Raw genomic sequence first — 21,989 nt, forward strand, 5'->3', positions numbered from 1 at the left:
TAATGAAGATACAGTATTCTTTCCTGTCTCTCTCCCTCCTGAAGGTTTTTTGTGATTCAAATTGCTTTTTGCCACCCTTTGCACTTCCCACTCTTGTACTTGCATTTTCTAGAGAGGGATGATTGGTATACAAATTAAATTTATCTCTAGGTGGTAGGAGTGCTGGAAATAATAGGTCAACTCCTCTGTATGAATTCTAATAATCCATTTTAGTTACAACTTCTTAAGACATGAGATCCCCTTCCTAATCTAGTAGTACAATATATTTAGAGCTCTGTAGGGTACAGGATTCAAATCTCGTCTTTAAATTGTATTATTATAAAATCTGACACGACATTCATCTGCTGTTGCAATACTTCCTTGTATGTTTAGGTCTGCATGGCTCTGCATAGGCAGCCAAGGTAGCTTTTAGGAAGGGCTGCTGCAGGTAGCAAAATCCAGTCGTCATGGATTAAGGTTGCATGGTGTTCAGCTCTGCCTAAGAGCCAAACTAGCCCAGGCTACAGTGAGATGATCTACTGGTTTTACTGGCAGAGCCACTTTAAACTCTTCTCTAACCCGTGATTCATTTGCTGTCTGTCTGTCCCTCAACAGCTGCTTGTGACTCCACTGTACACAACATCACTGAAAGTTTGAGAGGTGTAGAACTGGGGACACCACAAACCTCCTTTGTTGGTAAAACCAGGGTATTTTGTAATAGCACTCATCCTGAAGAGGATTGGGCATTGGAGAGACTCTGCCTTCCTTACCTTTAGCTAAAAGGAGTGTCTGTCACATAACTGATTGTCACTTACATATTACATTGTTTCTTCTCTTGTTGAATAGATATATTTCCAAGGTTTTCCACCTGAACTTGAAATAATTAAGTACTTGGCTAGGACAGAAACACTGCCATATAATTAACTTTTCTCTTGCTGTTCATGGATGCATTTCAACTTGCTGGTCTGCAATTTTTGGTTTTGAACCATTAAACATCAGCAACGATTAAACATCAGCATCCATCCAGACAGTGCCTGTGCAGGGTGGGAGGATGTACTGACTTAGCTGTACTTGAAAAGAAATCTTTTAAATCTGGTATGGAAAACAGTAGTTTTCCAATGTTGACTATGTAGAGCTACTGGAGAAACCATCACAACTCCAACCCTATATTAGGACAGATCTCCAAGGGACTTCATTCTAAAATCGACTTTGCAGTTCTGCTTGCATCGGGGGACACAGGAAAACACTGTGATTCTGAAGGGTGGGTTAAAAAAAAAAGTTTAAAATGTTGGTGAAATACCACTAAAATAACATATATTTCCAGGTCCTATATTTTGTTCAATTGTAGTATTTGCATGGCACAAACCATGTGAGTATTGTTACTGAACACTTTGAGGTACAAATGAATTCTGGCTTTAGAAATGTGTCAGAATCAAGAAGAGTCCCTGCAGTGAAATCCCTCAGTGATGACAAGTATTTCTCACTTAGAAATACTCATCAGTGTAGAACATCAATACTTCACATATTTTCAATTAAACTGCACAAGCTTCTGTCATGTTGCACATATAAAGAACATGGTCTGAAACAGAAATGAGAAAATGGAGATTAAAAGGATCATAAGGAGAACTCATTACTGGAACTGAAACAATAGTTTAAGGAAAACTCTCCTTTAAATACTTAACCAGGTAAACATTTTCCCTGGGGTTTGAAAATCCTTCTACTACATGCTTAGGAAAATTACATGGAAATGCCTTCCTTGCTGGGAACTCGATTTGTATTCATACAACAAGTCTAAGGGGAAATTTAGAGAGAAGTTCTCAGAAACAGCATACTAGGAAAGCGATTATTCTGTTGGTAGAAAGGAGAGGCAGTGAGAGAATGGATGCAATGGGATTCTTGCTGCCTTGTCAAACCAGAATGTCTTCTGCAAACAAAGGAGATCCTTCAATCAACTGGCTTTACCAAAGAACATGGAACATTTCACTTTTTTTTTTTTATTAGTTGTCATTCTTCAACATGATGAATACTTACAGCAGTATGTTAAAAAAGATACAGTTAAGTCTCTTGGCATCACTGCATAGCAGTCACAGCATTTTCACACAATCTAGTGCTTCCTTTCAGAATGATGCATATGGCATATATACGCACATATGGGGGCTGATTCTTGGTCCCAGTGAAGTTGGGGGGACCAGTGTTTGGCCCATAGAGTTGTATAAGATATGTGACTATGTATATATAAAATGCTTTACAATAAACATGACATATACAATCTTGAATTCAAAGATAAGCAGAATATATTTTACATCCAAGTCAAGCTTATGCTCTGCACTTAAAAGTTTATGTACCTAAAATATTGGATGGATTATAGAAACAAGGAGCAACAGTTTGCACCAATCAAGTAATTTGAATACATATTCATGGCATGAAGCTTGCCTTGAGTTTCTGTTTTTTTGTTTTGGGGTGGCTTTTTTTTTCTTGGATTTGCAGGGTTTTAATTCAAATTTAATTATTGATTTTTGGGGGCCATGGGGGTCATGGTGACTTCAGAAGGGGAATGGGCATACTTTATGAACAACTCAGCTGAGTGACTTAAAATATAAGGCAATAAATTATGGCTGATATTTTGGCTGGCACCTGAAAATAAAATTGTGACTACTTGAGGAGAATTCATTTGGAAGGGCTAAGTGTGCATTCTGTGTCTGTTTTGATGGAGACTTTTAACAGAAATTTAAACCCCAGACTTCAAAAGCTGGTGAGATCACTATGCAGTGTAACAACAGCCTTATCTCATTTACAGCTTTCTCATTAATCGCTGAGGAGGCTTTGGTTTTCCTCATGAAAACCTAGTTTATACAAAAATAGTTGACCTGTGTTGTAGATTAGGTTAGATACAACTGCAGATCGTGTGGGTTTTTTTTCTTTTTCCTTCATAGACTACTTAATCTCAGCTACTCCTGTCTTTGTTCCTTGTGTTCCAAAGGTACATGTTGTCAATAGTCCTTTTATTCCCCATTTGACAGGTGGCTGGCCCACTGACATTTAAAAACACAAAGGTAGGTAAAATCTTTACTTAATGACAATGTAAATGTCATTAATGTCATACAAAATAATGTATGCATTATTTTAACCAGCCTAAGATTTTTACTTATTATCACCTATTATTGTTGTTAGTTATACAGAATTGCCTCTCAGATGGTATAAAAATCTTCATTTAGAACAGCTAGATTTTAATTGCATTTGTGGGGCATAAAAACATTGTAATATCCTGATTTTAACAAGTTTTTTTCCTCTTTCCATATATGAAAACCTTAACACAGTTTGAAAACTTCAAAATCTTTCAGCTGCACTGGCCCAGTGGGAAGGAAAAAGAATTTTAAAGGGTCTTCTGTAAAGTGGCTGATAGGGCTGACACCACCGAAGTCTGTGCTATCTGCACAGCTTTTCTATTCTGTGCATCAGCAGCCTGTTGGCACACTGGGGACAAACCCCAGTGCAGAAAGGCCCTCCAAACCAGAAAATGCCAAATGTATCACAACTCCATGTGCTGAGCACTGGTGCTGTTGGATTGGCTGGTACCAGTTATGGTTTCTACAGGAAATCAGATGGTTGCATTTTGCCTTACAGACCCCAGGGAATCTGCCAGGCATCTGCTGCCAGAGCCTACCCTTTCCGAGCACTTCTGTCTGGAGCACCTGAGGCAAACTGGCCCAGGCCCAAACCTGTGTAATGGGTTTGGCTCACAAGTACAGAAGCATTGCTGGGGCCACCCTGAACCTCTTTCAAGCACTGTTTCATTAGACAAGATGATTGAAATCTGGCCGGTATGTTCAGTGCACCAAAATCCCCCACAGCCTGGTAATTTTCAGATGAGCTTTTTAAAGTTGGAAAGTTTTAACGTGGTAAGAGAAAACTTGTAATGGAACCAGTAGGTTCCACTTGTAGAAAAGGGCTTGGGTTTAATGTGGCTGTAACAATATTTGATTTGTACCTAAGCTTTCCTGTTGGACCTATTTTCTGGAAAGTCTTCAGAAACAGCTTTACAATGTTACTGTCAAGAGCTTTTTATGCTGCTAGACACTGGGTTTAACTAAATTTCAGAACATTTTTAAAAAATTCTTTGAACTAGATTGAAAAGGGCTTCCATTTCTTAGTAAAAAGATAAAACACTGGAAATTGTATCCTTTCGTATGAACTTAAGTGCTTCTAAGCCATGCATTCCATTGCTCACATAATGTCCTAATAATTGTCCTGCATCTGTCAGAAGGAAAGGTACACCTAAAAAGCTGCAAAGTGGTGGTGCTTCCAGCCCCACCACCTCCATGTGGTTAAGAAGATATTTATGTCCTGTAGTTAGAAACAGTTTAATTCTACTACAACTCTCTTGAGTGCCCTTTGCTTGCTGTGGTCTGTCTGTTACATGAATCTCATTTCGATTAGTGGGAGGAAGAAGGAGGTTTTCTATTGGCTGTACCTTACATAACAGTGGAGGGGCAGAAAAACATTGCTGGAGTGCTTTGTGTGCTCACTGTGGTTTGCCCCTTTTTACTTCACCGGGTTTCAGCCTCTTCTCTGAAGATACATACAGAGAATTAGCAGAGTAAATCATCCTTCACTAAAGCTCGTGCTTTTTATTTTCCTCTGAACGTATTAGTCACCTCATGAGCATGAACCTTCTCTCATCAAGTCAATACCCCTTGTAATTGAGAAAAATGTATTATATTTTCCCTTGCATTTCTGTGAGTAAACATCTTTCTCAATGTTTCTCAAACACCAGCTTAAACAGCTCTTTCTTTGTTGGCCTCTTCAACGTCTTCACATCCCAATGTGACCACCTGGCCATACCTGCTTGGACAGCAGCAGTACAGGTTTGATGTACAGGGGGTTAACAGCAATGCTGTACTTCAGCTGAATGCACTTATTCTTTCTGGGGGCAGAGGAGCAGGGGACAATCCCTTTGGTGCAACACAATAGTGTCTGAGAATACAATCTCACTGAAATGGTGGAAGCTAAGAAAATTTTAATAAAGACTATCCAAACTGAGGTTGTTTATGGCATAGTTAAGGCCAAGTATATTTCACAAACATGAGATCAGAGAAAATTCCTCAGCCACTATGATAGCTAAGAGAATTTTTCTTAATTGTCTGACTACAACACATTTTTTTCCTTCATTGACTGAGACCATTCTAAAAAGTCAGTTGAAGTATTCTTTTAATTAAAAGAAAAATGCAAATGCATTTTGATGCTGACTATCTAAGGAGGGAATGTGGGGAAAAGATCAGCTACACTGCAACATCTCTCAAGAAAACAACTGAACTCCAGAACTATTGCTGTGCTTTGTAGATCACTAAGCTATTTAGTAAAAAATCACACTTTTGAATAAATGGTAATCAGGCTGAACTGTCAAATCATGTGGTTTTGCTCTGGGGCCTGGGGGTTTTTCTGAACTTAAAACTTCAGGCTCTGTGAAACATTTGCCCAGACCGAATGTGCAAGGTGCCATGGATTAACAACACGGACCCATATGGAATGTGTTTGAAGTTTTCAAGAAGTTATCCTGCCAGACTTCATTCCTTAATGACCTTTGATACACCTTGGATAGTGGAAAGGCAGTTCAGAATCGTATCTTGTAATCATACGTATGATTTTGGCAGCTATCAGAAGATGAAGGATGCTAAAAGTTTAAGGCTTTTATCCACAAACAATGGTGTATATTAATAAACTCTATACCATATTTACAAATGCTTTCTCTTGTATTAAAACTAACAGTATTCTGTTCACAGTGCCAATGTTTTTACAGGTAGCAATCATCCCACAGTACTCCAGTATTTTGGCATGGGAATCAGTAGCGCTTTCTATTTACAGAAAATGTACACATATGAATATAAACAGGTAACTTGAAACAGTACTCAAAAGATAGATCTGTTCGTGTTTCAAAGGTTTAAACTGAACCACACCTTCCCTTTTGGCTGCGAGGGAATACTGTTCCTTGCAATGAGAAGATGCCCATCTTTTATCCAAAGTGGCATAAAAATGCTTACCAAAATGAGCCTTGTTACACTGGAGGTGTGTATATGGAGAGTAACTTCAGTCCAAGGTTTATAGATCTGTTGTTTAGTGCACAGAATACAAAAGTTAAAAAGGTTTTTAACTACTAAAACAACCCGACTCTCTGCCCTCTGTGAGCACTGTCCCGCTCAGTCCATGACCTCTGGATGCTGGAGATGCTGGTGGTTTAATGTGCAGCCCAGCTGCCAGCCTGGAAAGCGTGTGGTGCTCTGGGCCTATATACATATGTCACCCTACAACTTGTGATAAATGAAAAGATCACCAAGAATGCCTCTCTGTGCCCCCTGTTCTCTCAGCGATTCCTCCCAGCTTCATGGCAGTCCCAACTGGCTTGGCTTCCCTGCTGCTGACTGGGACTCTGCACTGGGGCAGTTCGGGATCAGGAGTGACGAATGGCATCAGGCATGCGCAGAATGGAGAGAGGGGAGAGGACGTGAAGATCAGAGAGAAACCCAGCAGAACCATGGGCGTGTTTGTGAGGACCCTTGGAGCTTTGCCATGTCTTGCCTTTACACGGTGTTGACAACAGGCTCCTGCTCCCCAGGACCTTGATTGCTGCGGTGACCAAGACAGAGATAGCAGTGCTAGAAGGAAAAGTGCAAAGCTGCCTCTAAGGAGTCTCTTCTTCATTTAAAGTCTGTTCCTGGCTGCTAGTGACTTGGCCTGAGTGGTCATTGCTCCTACTACTGCTGTGTTGCTTGTGGAGCAGACTTCTCCACTTGGCCTTGTTCCTCCTGAGATGGTTCAGCATGTTTTCAGATAGGGGAGTGTTGCCTGTAAACTGGGCCCACCTCTCAAAGAGCGGCTCCACGATGTACGTCATGAACCCTGCAGAAACACACAAGGGACAGCTGGTGAGCAACAAGGTAATTCCAGAAGTGCACTGCCCCACCAAGTGCCCTGAAAGTACAGAGCAAGGTTAAGTGGCAGAAGCCCTGATGAGAAAAAACAAACTCTCAAACAGACATCAATTCCTTTTGAAATGCACAGCTTTTGATCAGCATACATAAGACATGGCTCTATCTGAGTATGTCACAGTACACTATGACAGTCCGCAACCCTCTGAGGAGATTTCAGACAAGAAAGTAACCACAGTGTTTAACAATGGCTGCAATTTCTCCCCATAGGTATTTTTCACCCTATGCAAAGATTCCTTTGTCTTTCTGTTAAACATTTGGGTTAGATAACTTTCTTTTTGAAGATTTTAATTTAGAGCATATTTTTTAACTCTTATGTTATCAGCAGCTCTTATTGTTAAAACAACTGGATCAGAGTGGAGCACGTGGTGGATAAAAGTTTCTGAGATAAACATGAAGGGAATGAAACTAATACTTACCAATCTGGATGCTTGGTACTGTATCCTTTTGCTGATTACAAAGGGGGCTTATTTCCAGTTCAAATTTTTGTTCCAGATCACCTGCAAATAAAAGAAAAAAAAAGATTTTTTTTTCTGCCATTTTTATCTCCTCTTCATACCTATGCCACACTCACACAGTGTCTGCAGCTGTGTGAGGAGTTAGAATCTTCTACCAGTGATGACCATGGTAAATGTCTAAATACCTTCATTTTCCAGACTTTTTAGGTATCAGAGAAACCAATTATCCATACAAAGAAAAAAATCTAAGAAAAGACTTTTAGAGGAACATTAAATCTGAGCATGTAAGTATTCTGAGGACCTAGATTTTTAAAATAGACTCTTCTATGTGAAAGATTTTTAAGACACTCTAGTAATTTACTCATTGTTCAAATCTCTTCCTACCAGAAAATTGCAGTATATCAATTTCAGAAGAAACACATCTCCAGTAGCACCATAGTGGAAATTGCTAGTGTGTTCTGTGGAAGTGGCTTGTAAAGGGAAGAGTGTTGGAATCTGGCAGCCCACAGCTGTGGCTGCACTATCAAACTAATAAGGGCCAAAACATGGACTCTGGCAATGTTTCAAGAGTCAAGAGCTATGGAGCTCAAGTTATAAATGTGGAAAAGGGATGAAATTAAAAGTCTGTCTTATTACTGTGCCGTTGTTGGGTATCACGCTGTGCCTTTGCTGCTGCGCTGAGCATTTTTATTTCCTGGGTCATCCAGGAAGTCCCCAAAGAAGCATCTGCACAGGACTGACTCGAGACAGCAAGTAGTTGGCTGAACTCATAGCCACCTTCATAGCTGAGTATTTGACTAATTGGACCAGGAGGTCTCCAGTTCCAAATCCAGGACTGCCCTGAAGATTCCTGCAGGCAGCTCCTGCTGTGACCAGCCCTGGGGACTGTTCCAAATTGTTGGAAGAAAAACCTGGCTGCAGGATCTGCTCACTCTAGATGCCACCTTAGATTGCTCCTGATGCAGAATTGACCAGGTGTGACATTGAAAAGACGCTTATAAAGAATCAGTAGGAATTATTCCTGCAGAAATGGTCACACAGGACAGGCTTCTGTACATAGTGATGGCAGGAGATGTTTTTTTGGAGTTGAAGGTAATCAATAGCAATGATCATACTGGATTTAAGAATTGAGCAGAAAAACATCTCAGAGAGTGTAATCTGCTCACTGCCATGCAAGACAACAGTTGTTTTTTCTGCTGGAGAGACTTCATTCCCCCGTGCCTCCAATTACTTCATGCAAAGATTTCTCTGAGTTAAGTTTTGGGTGTAGGGGTTTTCTTAAAACAAACACTCTCTGTCTGTGAGTGCAACAAGTTTATAATTTGTGATTGTCAGCCTTCCCTGCCAGTGTACAATCCTGGTTACTGCATGAGGTACAGGACCTTTCCTGTCTACAGCATGGAAGGGAAGTGAGAGTTAACTGTGTGCAAGCTTAGATGTGCCACTTCCCCTCAGACAATAATATTTTGTCCATCTGATTTACTAATAGGATGAGGGCTGGTTAGGAAAAACTTTCCTGTGAGAAAGACAGACCTGCTAGTTTAGACAAAACACTGTGTTCATCCCAGAAAGAAACATTTTCCTTTAAATCCACTCTTTTTGTTTAAAAGTTCTTTTCTCCCCACTAACAGTTCTTGCTATTGTGCTCCTGTGCTACTCAGGTTCTATAGCCCTGTATAAAACACTGTGTGCATTTCTAAGCCTTGTCTTTCCTCCCTCTGCAGCATGCAATCACTTCTTAAATGTGAGCAGATTATTTTCAGTTCTAATTGAGTACTTAGAAAGTATCAGGAAAACATTTTTAGCTTCATGAACAATCAAATGGAACAATTTAGCAAAACTGAGACACAATAACAGTTTCTCATGTTTCCAAATGAGCAAATTGTCTTCTTCTCATCTACCCCACCAAAGATTTTTGACTAAAAGAAAGTTTCTAACTCCAGTCATATCCCCTCTGTAGGGGTCCTGGGCAGAAAACAGTTGACCTGTCTGGCTCAAAGTATAAGTGCACGATCATATCTTCCAGAAGTCACTTAATTGACGAAAATAAGAACTTAAAATTACACTAAATTTCTTTTGTTTCAAGTCACTATAATAGGCGCGGCATGAATTAGCTCCTGAGAACTTTAATGCTAGGGAAAACCTTCCAAGCAATTTTAAAACCTTATCAGAGAAACTGATCATTAATGTTGTTTCAACATCAGCCATTGTCTTGAAAGCTTTTTCTTACTACTTCCAGTTTTATATATACAAATCAAGTTTTATTACTTACCCAGTGTTCCTAGCTGTGTGGACTTTTAAAAGATCTGAAAACAAAGTATTTTTCCAGGAAAGATTTTTGCTAGGAGCTGCTGTAGGTGTCAGATGCTCCATGAAATGTACCTGGATTGTGTATTTCATTTACTAACATGTAGTGTAGATGCACCAGCACATTGGAAGATCAGGATCTGAGTATCCATTAAAATAACCTTAGAAATGTTCTATTAAAAAAATGTTAAAACTTTTTATCTGTTCCAGAAGGAAGGTTAAACAAAGCACTAATTGTAGTATTATCTGTCTCATCTATAGTTAAAAATCTTAACACAAGACCTTATCATTTCCAAATGTTAAACTTAGTGCCAAAAAATACCTTCAAGCCCCATCACTGTGCATAAGGGGGTAGAGAGGTCCACAAAAACACTTTAAAGTGATAATGGTATCTAAATGCATGCTATTTAATACTGGGGGTGTTGTACCACTGAACAGCATTATACAGCCACTAGTGATAGTCAGACCACAGTTTCTGTATAATTGTCCCACATAAAATGCTCCTTTTCTCCCTGTGATGCTTCTTCGTGGTCTCATGTACTCAGATATCCCCTATCAGAGGTCTACTTGAGATGCTAGACTAACAAATCTTAAAGGCCAGTGGAAAAAGCTTACATTTGTAAGAGTTGATCTGTCTTTCTCAGCACAGTCCCCTCACACTAAAGGTGAGGTACTGCACCTCACAAGATGCATACTGATTATGCCTTCACTACACATCTGACTAACCAAACCTGCATTGGGCAAGTTGCTTATGTTGCTTCAAAGGCATCAAAGTCAAAGACATTTAGCCAGCTTAAACTGACATTGGCTGAAAATTAACTTGCTGACCTGTTTGTCCTTGTTACAGACTAACTGTACCAGGTACCAGCTCAGATGTGGCTTAATTTTGTAGTGCAGAACGTTAACTGAACTAAGAACTTCATTGTGTGCTCTTCCACTTGCCTTCAACTCTCAGGATGCTCTGAACAAAGAATTTAGCAGTGATTAAACTCTGCTGCACCCTGTATTATAGCACAGCATGACCTTGCCTATGCAGATAGAGCCAAATGGTGTAATTACTGTGTTTCAAAAAAACCCCTGCTTGACTGTGCTCTCTGCAGGGGTCTGAAAACATTTGCAGCAAGTTCTAGCTGAGGTTTGGCTTGCCTGCTTTGGCCCTTTCAACAGCATGCTGGGAAGCTGTTTGAACCCTTTCTCTGCATTTGCAAGCAGAAGAATGTGTCATATTTGGGAAACAGTGAGGGTAAGACTCCCATCAGAGTTGTGCTGGAAGCATGAAAAGCGAGACAAAACACAGTGCTAGGATTTTGGGGCAGTGTGGCACGGGCACCATTCCAGCTCAGAAACGCTCATGGTGACTGGAGGGTCTCGGAGAGGAACTCAGCCATGGGCTTTTCAGCTGAATTCAAGTGCTGAGGCACAGCAAAACCCTCCCTCCTGCCTGATGCTGCTAGAGGAGCAGAGAAGCACTTGTTGCTCTTCTACCCCTTCCCACTTTTTCAAGGAGGCAGCGCATCTCTGAAGAGCTCATTCTCAAGGGACATTTCAGTGCTGCCTCCCTCCTGCCACACAGAAACCACGGAAAGCTGAGGTGAAAGGGGACGGCTGTGAGTCGCAGGGGCTGACCTTGCCGGTAAAACTCTTCACAGACCCGCTCACTCCACTGTTTGCTCAGATCCCAGACCCGGCACGGGTTGCAAATGTCAGCACACTTGAGTGCAATCTGAAAGCAAGAAAAGTAGTAGTGGTGAGAAAAGGAGTTACTGTTTAGCAGTGCTTCAGCAGTAAATCTGCAGTCATGGAACTCCCAGGCCCCATCAGCAGTGCTGGGAAGGGTTAAGATTACCTTTCAGAGACTCAACCTCACCCAAATGTGCCCTTTGAGGAAAAAGCATTTATTTAAGCTGCAAACAAAACTTTCATTCAGCCCTCTGCTTTACCGTAGTGAAAACAAGAGCAGGGCCACATGCCAAGGCTGCAAAGTGTTTTGGATATTCCTTGCAAGGAATAAGCCAACAAAAGCCTCAGGCTGGCTCCTGCTGACTGCTTGGCTCAGCATCTATGGCTGATGACAAGGAAGGGAAGAGCCAGGATGGTGTATTTGGGCATGATTTCTCTGTGGTCTCAGTGAGTGACCTTGCATCTCACTTCAGTTACACTTCATCTACATGTCTGCATATTTTTGTTTACAAAGCTAAGCACAGGGCTCTCCACACTGCCCCTGGCCTGGTTTCACTTAGTTAACTAGTACTTTTAAGTGCTTTGTAGGAGAATGAGTACAGGGGAAAGAGTTTTTAAAACCGAGTAATTACTTCAGAAAAGTAAACCATGTAATAGTCTGCCTGTCTTACTGCCTTGAAACAAAATATCATGTGCCTTGTTTCTTCAGACTGAACACAGTCATTCGTCTGACAGAAGTCAGAAGTCATTCTGGCACCTGGGAAGAAAATATAAATATTTCCTGTAAGAATTCAGACCTGTGAACCAGCAGAGGAAAATCTCCAAGTCATTTTTCTCTTTGGATTAAGCTGATTAGCCTTAATGTTACTGTCTACTGCAAGGACCTTTCAAACTTTCTTTAGGTTACTCCAATCAATCAAGATTTCTTGATTTTTTCTTCTTCCATAACTAATCCACCAGAAAAGTAAATCTTACTGTGTCTGTTCCCTTGTTCCTAAGTTCCTAGTGCATAAGAAACCTCTTTTTGCCATAGCTGAGAGTTCTAATTCCTCTGCTTTTGGTAATTGCACAACTTTCTTGCCTCATCTGTCCAGAAAGATGGTCAACCTGTCACCCTGCCCAGCACAGTCTGTGCAGGAATCTAACAGAAGATTGTGTTTGAGGCAGGACAGGTGAGAAGCTACTACATTTCCCATGCTGCTGGAGGGGGAAGAACTAACAGATCAGCACTTCTTTCCTTGCAGCTGTCACCCTTTCTGTAACTTTGATGGAAGGAAAATACGTAGGTGTTTGTTTTATAAATGAAAAAGATTACTTCAACTTCTTTATGTATTTAGGAATTAAATTATTGTAATTTCTTCAAAGAAGCAAGTATAAGTAGCTACGTTAATCACAATAATGCTTTAATAGGTAGAGGCTTATTCTTAAGAGTCTGCTAATGACTGCTGCTTAGCTGGAAAAACCAGGGTGAACCTCTTTGATTTTTGAATAAAGCATGGGTTTTTCATTATCTGGGCAGATGCACTAAGAAGCATCTGCTGCCATGGCAACAGCTGTCTCTGCAGAGGCAGTTTCTGAGCATCCATCACAGGAAAAGGACTTGGAGACCTGGTGCCAGGCTGTCCTGGAAAGAAAAGCAACGAGGGGGCTCTCCTGCACGGTGCTAGGAAATAACACCAGTGGAGCGACACTTGCCAGAAGAGAAACACTACACTACAACAGAAGCATTACCTGGCAAGAGAAGCAGTGTTCTGGAAATAAAATAATTACTATCTTCATGCCCTAGCATTTGACACTCTCTCATGTGTCTGTTGCAGTCACATCTTTTTAACTCAAGGAAATTACATAAGGAAATACTGGAGGCACCTTATGCTTGCCTGACATGCCAGAAGGCGGCAGAAGGGAAGTGTTTATGGTAATAGGTAAGGAGAGGCTGATATCCAGACATGCTATAATATACTACTCTTACACATATACTAGGAAATACTGTGACCTGAAAAAATTATAAAAACAATTTAAAAAAAAATTGAAGTTACCTGAAGCATAAAATGTCTGTCTTGCGCATCCTCCAGCCTCAAATCCTGATTGTCAAGGTGAGATTTCAGACGGATCAAAAACTCATTCTGCCTGTTGATGTCTGTTGCCAAGATCAGGGAGCCCAACTGCTGCTCAATGTCCTGTCTGCAATGAAGGTAAATAAGCCCCTTTAATCATGGAACCATTCAACATTAAGAGCTCAAAAGAACCTGCTCTCAATCACTGGAGCTGGCATAAAGCTCATTCTTCCTTTATGGACCCACTCTGATCTGTTTGGTCCTGCTGGGGTTTGTGGGGTACAACTGGTTCTACCTATCCAACTGGGTTCAAGAAGACTAGATAATGTAGAAGAAAAACGCTTGGCACAGGTTGTTCTGAAAGCTTCTGAAAAGTGCTAGGAAAGTACAAAAAAACCCACCCCGAAACAACAGCACGTTGCATCAAGAAAAATGCTCACGTCTTACTTCAGCTGCTCAGAGGTGAGCGGTGAATACTGCAACTTTGAAGTTGCAGTCAAAGTTGTGAAGGTCTAGACTGAAGTCCTTTAAAGTTGTTGGTCTTATGCAAAGAATTTCTAGAGGGATATGGAGCTTATTGCTGCCAGGTAACTTGTTTATATTCTTGGTAGGGTCACCTGTGATTTAAAATTTAATAGTGCAGTCTGTTCACTGTCTCAATCTCCCATCCTTGGTGGAACTAACACAAGTAAAAAGACAGCAGCAACTTGCCAAGGTGCTCATGTGGCTGCTCTTCTTTCACTTTATTCATAAAGACTGAACCCCATTCCCTCAGTGAGATGAAGTCCAGAGCATTCTTAACGCTCCTCAATCAACTCCTTCAATTTCCTGTTTTTAATCACTAAATCTTTCCATATTCGGTTGGTGCTATGTAAAGTGAAAAATGCCAACAATCCATCTGAACAAATCCATTCTTGCTGGGACTTTCTGTGTTCCTGATGCTGAGAGTGGCCATTCCTGTGGCTGCAGAAGTGCGTAGGTCTTAAAAAATACTTCTGCTGTATAACTTTGTCTCATGATTTCATAGCAGCACCAAGAAGGGGCAGGAAGTTCAGCCTATTCTGAAGCCTGTGCCTCTTTGCCAGTGTGCTTTTTAAGAAGGGAGAAGGAGGCCATAGCCTAGGTTCAGTGGTTCTGGTGGACACTTACGTGACCTCCTTGGGCAGGTGGGCGAGCAGCCGTGACTCTCGCAGCATGCCTATGGTAGAGCGCCAGTGGTGGTTCTCCAGCACGGAAACATTCTGGGGAGGAATAACACCAATACATGCAAGGATTAGGATGGTATCCATGGCACAGGTACACATATGGATTCGCCATATCACGATACCCAGACCTGGCTGGACATGCTGTAACGTGAGCCTAAGATGTGTGCTTTTCACCCACAGCTGGATCAGAGTAATTGGTCTAGATTTCTACAGTTAAGGACCTTTTGCTTCTGGGTTTCTTAGCTAAGGTCAGCCCTAGAGGCCTGTTGTTCTGCAGTTTCTGAGTCTTGCTGTGAACAGAGGAGCTAATCTCATCTGAGTGGGAGGTACCTTGCAATCTAACAGATTTATTAACAAATTAATTGAAGCAGGAGTGCAAAATCGTATTTTCACCTTCTATTGATTCCAGGTTGACTTTTCAGCCTCTACAGTTTGAATGCAGAGAGGACAGGAAAAAGAAAACTAAACTGCCAAATTTCCCTTTGAGTCAGGGAACTGGAAGCTGCTTGCAGCTGTTCACTGAAAACAAGAGGAATAGCAGTACTGCTGAGCATGTGCAGGCTTCAGCAACTTAGTCCGCAACAAATTTCGACTCCTCTTTGTTTCCTTGCTTTCAAGTAAGTGGAACCAAAGTTAGATTGGAAAAAAACTGCTAGGGAGTTGAAATCCAGCTTTCTAGGTTGTCAGTAAATTACAACAAATTTGGTATCTTATATCTGATGACTTGAAATTACTATCCTAACACACAGTGTTTTCCCATCTCACTTGTTTAGTTCACAGAGTACTTTCTACCAGCAAATGCCTCAGAAATGTCACTTGTTCAAAAACCTCTATCATCTGTTCCCTGTTTTGGGCAGTTCACAGCTCTTGCAGTAGATGAGCACTGGAAAAGAAAAACAAAACAAAACCAAACCTTTTGAGCAGGCAGCAGAACAAGGACTCTACCCTGTCACTGCCAGCTGGGAAAGTGGAGTCAGAATGCCTCCCTCAGCCACTGTCCATCCCTAGCTCCCTCATGCACAGTCCCACAGCGCCGAGGTGTTGCTGCCATAGTACTGCCCTTCCTGTGGGACATGATGTGCTGCTTCCACTTTTCCAAGAGAGACTGAGCAGTATTTTCTCCCTAAGTCTTCCCCATCTTCCTTTGTAGTCCTGTCATATTGAACGGCTGTTGAAACACTAAACATTGCCAGTAACCAAGATCCAATTTGCATTTTGATCCTCTTGCCTAGTGCAAAGGTGAGAGTACAAACTGGACTGACTTTCTATCACCGTACTTTCCACAGTGCTTTTTGTTGCTTCTGAATTCACACAAACAGTGTTGCTTTGGTGTTTCTCTGGGTTTGTCTGCTTGTTTCCCGTACAGAAATCACAGATTCTGGGGGGGAAAACAAAGTAAAACCAACTCCAAAACTTTCAAATCATGCAAAACTCAATTCCTTTTCTAAGGAAGAGCTGATGGACTCAGATCTCAACATCAGTTATGCAATACAGAAATTACTTTTGACAGCAAGTCTGCTCATTTGCCAATTTAAATATCTCTTTTCTCCTTTTGCCTAAATACATCAGGATAGACTTTTGCAACCTTACACTCTGACCAAGAAAAATAAGAGAATGTAATAGGACATAATAACAAATTTTTTTTTTGGTTTATTTTTCACCTACCCAGTCGCAGAGCTGAATGCTGGTCCCAAGAGTCACCCAAGGCCACAGGCTGCCATCTACCTACTAAATTGGACAAACTCTTCCTGATTGTCACCTCTGGCTTTTGGGAAGGCTTACTGTTTGTGACAGTGGCTGTGTGCAAGTTTCCTGCAACCCTGGTCTGACTGCATCCTTGAAACACTGCGACCAGGGAGATCCCCCTTGGAGCACCCCGTGTCCCCACATCCCTTCCAGCGTGGCAGCCTTACTTGCTGGGAGGAGCTGCTTCAGCTCCTCAGCTTCCCTCAAACAGGGAATTATACTCCATGAATGCAGCTGCTTCTTGGCCATACTGAAGGCCAGCCAGAGCAGGGCTGAAGCATCTGAGACCTTTCTTGCATCCAATTAGTAGTTACTCATAGGAAAAAGCAAATTCAGGTAGTCATCTCAGAATATTTCCACTTCTCTAAGTTTCTGCTCTTTGCTGCTACAAGGGGAACCTTAAACTGACACTGCTGCACTGTTTAGTTTCCCACACTAAAACTACAGGGAGGAGGGAAAAGGAAAGGTCACATTAACAAGCAACTACTGAGCATGAAGTCATATGACTCTCCTCCTAAATGTAAGGAGCCAGAATCCCTGAAACGGCTGCCAGCAATTAGTAGAGCCAGCTATTCCACCTAGGAACACACTACTGCTTTATTAAGACTAATTGCCATGAGCTATCTGATCACCCAGGCTGGTGGGAGACAACCCATGCAGGGAAAGTCTCCATGCTGGCTTGCAGACTGGGGCTCTCAGCTCTGCTTCATGTGGTGTTTTAGTTTTTTTAAAAAAATGAGTAGAGTTTTTTTTAAAAAAACTTTAAAGCTTTGCTTTAAAGGCTGCACTATAGGAAGCTTCTGTCACATTTACAGCCCGAGCCCAGTAGATTGCTATAACAGAGACTTCAGGGCTATGACTGTTTATTTTACTTAAGCTACCACAATATTTCCAATCTGTTACTTAGTCTGAGCTACTCGAACCATGGCAGTTGACATACACATCTGAAAAAGAACAGTAACTTGAAGAGAGGGAGACTTGCTACTAACTAGCTCCAGAGCAAACTTCAAGTTTACTACAAAGTCAAAAGGGATCAGAATTTCTTTCAATCTCTTCAATCTATTCTTACTCATTGAGCAGTTGGTTTAACTACATAATGTTAAATAGTCAAAAATGACACTTATAATTAGAAACATTGCTTTTAAGGAAGACTGCAAAGGAGCACTGTTTTTACTGATGCCCAAAATGTACTTTCCTATTTCCAGCTTACCTACATCTATACTGAGGCTGTAAAGTGTCCTTTCACAGTTTTCTGAAACCTGTTTTCTACTACAGATGCTGTATGTGATCTATCCACACTTCTAAACTTTTACCCTTCATTTAAAAGCCAGACAATGCAAGTTAGAAGCAAAGCCTTCATCACATTACAAGGAATGCTGTTGTGCTCTTCACAGGAAAACTAAGTGACCTCCAGACCACTAGAGTCACCTTCGATGGTCTCAGCTGTCCTTGTAATGCTGGAGATTGCAATGAGCTGCTTTTATTTTTGTAGAAATTTTTGGTACGTGCAATCATGTGCAACAGACTCTCATGGAAATTACCCTATAGTTTACAAAACAAAATGTCTTGCATCATACAATAGGGATTCAGTTTGAAAATAAATATTGAAAGCTCTGAAGTCCTTGGTGACGTCTTCCTGAAATATGACTCTTCTCACATACGCACTTCAGAAGCTGTCAAGCACTTCACATCTTTGTCAAAAGCTGACCTACCTCATTTTGCAAAACCTTTTCTTCCAAATGTAAATGTAAAGTTCCAATTTAAATGTCAAGAGACATTTAAAAGCATAGAAATGCCATACATGGGTAAGTCCACTGTCTCAATGACAGATGACTGCCAGCTCTGTTAAAACTTACTTTCATTTGATTCTTTTTCTGATTAATCCCAGCAGTTCTGTGGCTCTGCTACTTAAAACCCAAAAACCTAAGAACTTTGTTTTAGTTTCAAGCACATGTTAAAGTACATGTTTTAAAGACTATTCACTAAATCTAAATTTTTGACTAAAAATGTTTTCAGCAAAACTTTTTTCCAAGAGTTATTTTTATTGGCATCCATATACTGTATACTACTAAAATCTTTGGAAACAATGTGGGATCATTTTCGGTTAAAATAACTCAAACTTGCCAGTTAATGTCCTTAAGTAGGGTACTTCAGATCTCATTTGCTGTTGAAAGATTGCATTTTCTGCTTTGTCACTGTCTTTTCTAACCAACATTTGTAAGTATATTCAAACCCAAATAACTGAGCAGAAACCACTTCTCCAAGATACTAATATTTTAGCTGTAGTCTTTCAGATTAGCCTGATTTTTCAACCTAATTACAAAGTACTGTTTGCCACTATTAATTTGAGAAGGAATTGTTTGTACCTTTTCACAAGACAAGGATTTTTGTGGAATGGCTCTACTCACTCCTCTTCAAAGCACCCTTACCATTCCCAAAGTACCCCAGCTTAGGCCCCTGGCTTTTTTCCCTCCTCACTCAGCTGGCCTGACATTTAGAAAAGACTGGACCAGAAACATATGGATATGACATAATAAGCTGTGTCAGCTTATGATGAGACTAGTCACAAAGTTTTCAGTGTTTGAGCATCACTGGGCCTTGGCTGGGGCTCCCACAGTCCAGACCATTCCCATGTCTGAGGGCAGGAGTGTTGCACCATTACACAAATCCACTTCTTATGGGAAAACCCAAATGTTGCTTGTGCAGGGTACAAAAAGAGACTCTCTTATCAAGTAGTAAGCATATCACAGCAATTTGTCCATTTGCTAGGTATGTGTATGTAGCTATTAGTGAGTCCTCTTCAGGCAGATTAATTTTTAACGTGGGATATTCTGTTTCTGACAACCTCCACAAAGGCTGAAACTGACTCTCCAAAGTGGCTGGAAAGCAGCCTAGTGGGACTGCTGGTCGACAGGCAACTGAACATGAGCCAGTGTGTGTCCAGGTGGCCAAGAAGGCCAATGGCATCCTGGCCTCAATCAGAAATAGTGTGGCCAGCAGGAACAGGGCAGTGCCCTGTACTCAGCACTGGTGAGGCCACACCTTGAGTGCTGTGTCCTGTTCTGGGCCCCTCACTTTAAAAAGGACATTGAGATGTCCAGAGAGGGGCAATAAGGCTCATGAAGAGACCAGAGAACATGTCCTTCAAGGACTGGCCCAGAGAACTGGGGGTGCTCAGCCTGGAGAAAAGGCAGCTCAGCGGGGCCTGATGGCTCCCTACAGCTACCTGAAATCTGGGGGCTGGTCTCTTCTGCCATGCCTGCAGTGAGAGGACCAGAGGGAATGGCCTTAAGCTGAGACAGGGGAGATTCACATTAGATAGTAGAAGAAAGACTGTCACTGTTAGGGTGGTCAGGCACTGGAATAGGTTGCCCGGGGAGGTGGTGGAGGTATTTAAGAGATCTGATCTGACGCTAGGTGCTGGGTGAACAGTTGGGTTGGATTTCATTACTTTAAAGGTCTCTTCCAACATTCATGATTCTACGATTCTATGAGTCTGTGATTATAAAGGCAAGAAATCCATACTATTTATTACCTGTGGATTATGGTTAGTGCAACCAAAATGAAGATGTCTAGCATTGCTCTGGCACATTGTATATGTAAGTACAATGCAAAGAATAGAGAGATGTGCATATATAATAACAATGTATTACATGTGTGTGGAGATTACATTCATAGGACAGTTTTAGATAAAATACAGAGCTACAATGATTGCCATGGGCCAAAACCTCAAATATATTCAAAAAGGACCACAGTCAGACAGCATGGTTTCATTGCTAGTTATTGAACAAGAGGGTCTGTGTTTTTGTTTCAGGAAGTTTACTACTAATGCTTGCCAGAGCTGAAAGGATGTATACTAGGTGAAGGACAACTCTGTACTTTTCCCAGACTTATGTTTCTCTCTGAGATCTTTTAGTGGCTGCTCTTAGAAACAGGATACTGGTCTAGACAGCCTGTGGTGTAACCTAGTGGCTTTTTTGAAGCTCTTTCTTTGTATCTTGAGGAATGTTACTGTACATGTCTACAACCTTTCCTTTGGTTTCATCCGTCTTCTATTTTTTTAATGCAGTGTTCATTAAGTATTTAATTTTACTACAGCCACATGAAGCAAAGACTTATTTTAATGCAATATCAATTTAGAGCATGCCTGCTGCTTACTTGCTCACTGAAAGAAAATGAAATCTTTGTGTCATGACTTTAAATCTCCTACCCACAGTTCTTCACCTCAGGTGATCTACAGCAGAAACAACCCAGGCACCTGATCTGGCTTAAATGTCCTCAAGAAAGTCTGACATTTCCATCTCTTTTCCTTATCAGCTTTGCTGTAAGAAGTGACACCCAGTGATGTGCTTGACTGAAATTGTCCAGACTCCAAAGTGCAGGGTGACTTGACACGCATCTCCCATTGCCAGATTTTGGCATTAAAAGTTCACTGCAAATTGCTTAAACTCTTCTTGACTGCATTTTGCACATTAGCAACTCGACGAGCAATGTTACCTGGTACAAGCTGGCAAGGTGGTGCTTAGTTTTAATCAGAAAGGGCTGATTGACCCCTGGGTGATCCACGTCATGAGCTGCAGCAGCGAGCAGTCCAAGCATGATGTCCGATGGGGTGAGGAAGCTGGCAAGCTGAATCATCAAACACATTAATCACAACAAGAACATGAACAGTAAACACATTTTTTTGGCAAATAAACAAACCAACTGGACATCATGGCATTGCTTGGGTTTGCATGCATTTGTACACAAACGTCAAGTATAAATTTTGTGAACAATGTTTTTAAGGTAAATATTGAACATATGTCTATAAAGATATTAGACTACACAATCATCTTTTATTACAGTTTGTATCTCTTATCTCTCTATCATTCATGGCAATATAAGGATTGTCGTAATAGAAGTGCTTGAGCATAGTCTCAAACATTTAATTTAAAAAAGCAAACAGGTAGGCTGGCAGGTTGGCATATGTAAGCATCCACTCTAAGAGCTCTGCCTCTCCAAGTATTTAGTGATACCACCAAAAGATCAGGCTTCAATCTTCTAGCACAGCACTATGTTATAAAATGCAGAGTTTATCAACTTCTGAAATTTCAGCCTTGACTGTTAAATATCTATCTCAGTTCAAGCATATGTTTTTTATTAGAGAACATAAGTTACCTTTCTAGCTTCAAACATTCAAGTTGTAAAAGCTGTCCAGATTTTTTTCTGCTACAGGGCTCATTTAGAAGCAAAAAAAGGTAGTTTTAGCATTTTCTGTTTGTTACAACGAGGCAGTTATTACCAGCCCAATGAGCCTGTACAGAGCACAGGTCTATGAGGTGAAAGAAGCATCCTGAGGTGAGAACTGATGAGCAGTATGGTCCAGTTTCTGGATGCTGGCTGTCTTCTCCACTTCCTGGCAAGAAAGGACTTGCAGATCTTGCAGGAGATGAAAATACAGGAAAGGTGGGGCCTGCTCCTGTTCTCACTCACCATTGCTATATTCTGGTGTAACAAACTGCTAGTTCTAGCAGAACATCTGCCATCAGGGGGGACCCACCACCACAAACATCCTTTCATTTGAGCCAAGCCAACTAA

The 21,989-nt window shown here is 41.1% G+C and overlaps 1 protein-coding gene across 3 annotated transcripts in view; it reads right to left on the minus strand.

Moving 5' to 3' along the window:
* Positions 1 to 2,444: 2,444 nt before the first annotated feature.
* Positions 2,445 to 21,989, minus strand: part of PDE7B (phosphodiesterase 7B) — a 170,220-nt gene continuing 150,675 nt past the window's right edge. For all 3 annotated transcript variants that reach the window (XM_063390315.1, XM_063390316.1, XM_063390317.1), the window contains 6 exons: positions 20,910 to 21,041; positions 14,611 to 14,702; positions 13,444 to 13,588; positions 11,354 to 11,450; positions 7,382 to 7,462; positions 2,445 to 6,873 (listed from right to left, as the gene is read on the minus strand). In XM_063390315.1, the coding sequence (XP_063246385.1) occupies positions 6,656 to 6,873; positions 7,382 to 7,462; positions 11,354 to 11,450; positions 13,444 to 13,588; positions 14,611 to 14,702; positions 20,910 to 21,041 (765 nt within the window). In that variant the 3' untranslated portion in view covers positions 2,445 to 6,655. The remainder of the gene's footprint in view (positions 6,874 to 7,381; positions 7,463 to 11,353; positions 11,451 to 13,443; positions 13,589 to 14,610; positions 14,703 to 20,909; positions 21,042 to 21,989) is intronic.

Source organism: Prinia subflava, chromosome 2, assembly GCF_021018805.1.
Source record: "Prinia subflava isolate CZ2003 ecotype Zambia chromosome 2, Cam_Psub_1.2, whole genome shotgun sequence".
NCBI lineage: Eukaryota > Metazoa > Chordata > Aves > Passeriformes > Cisticolidae > Prinia > Prinia subflava.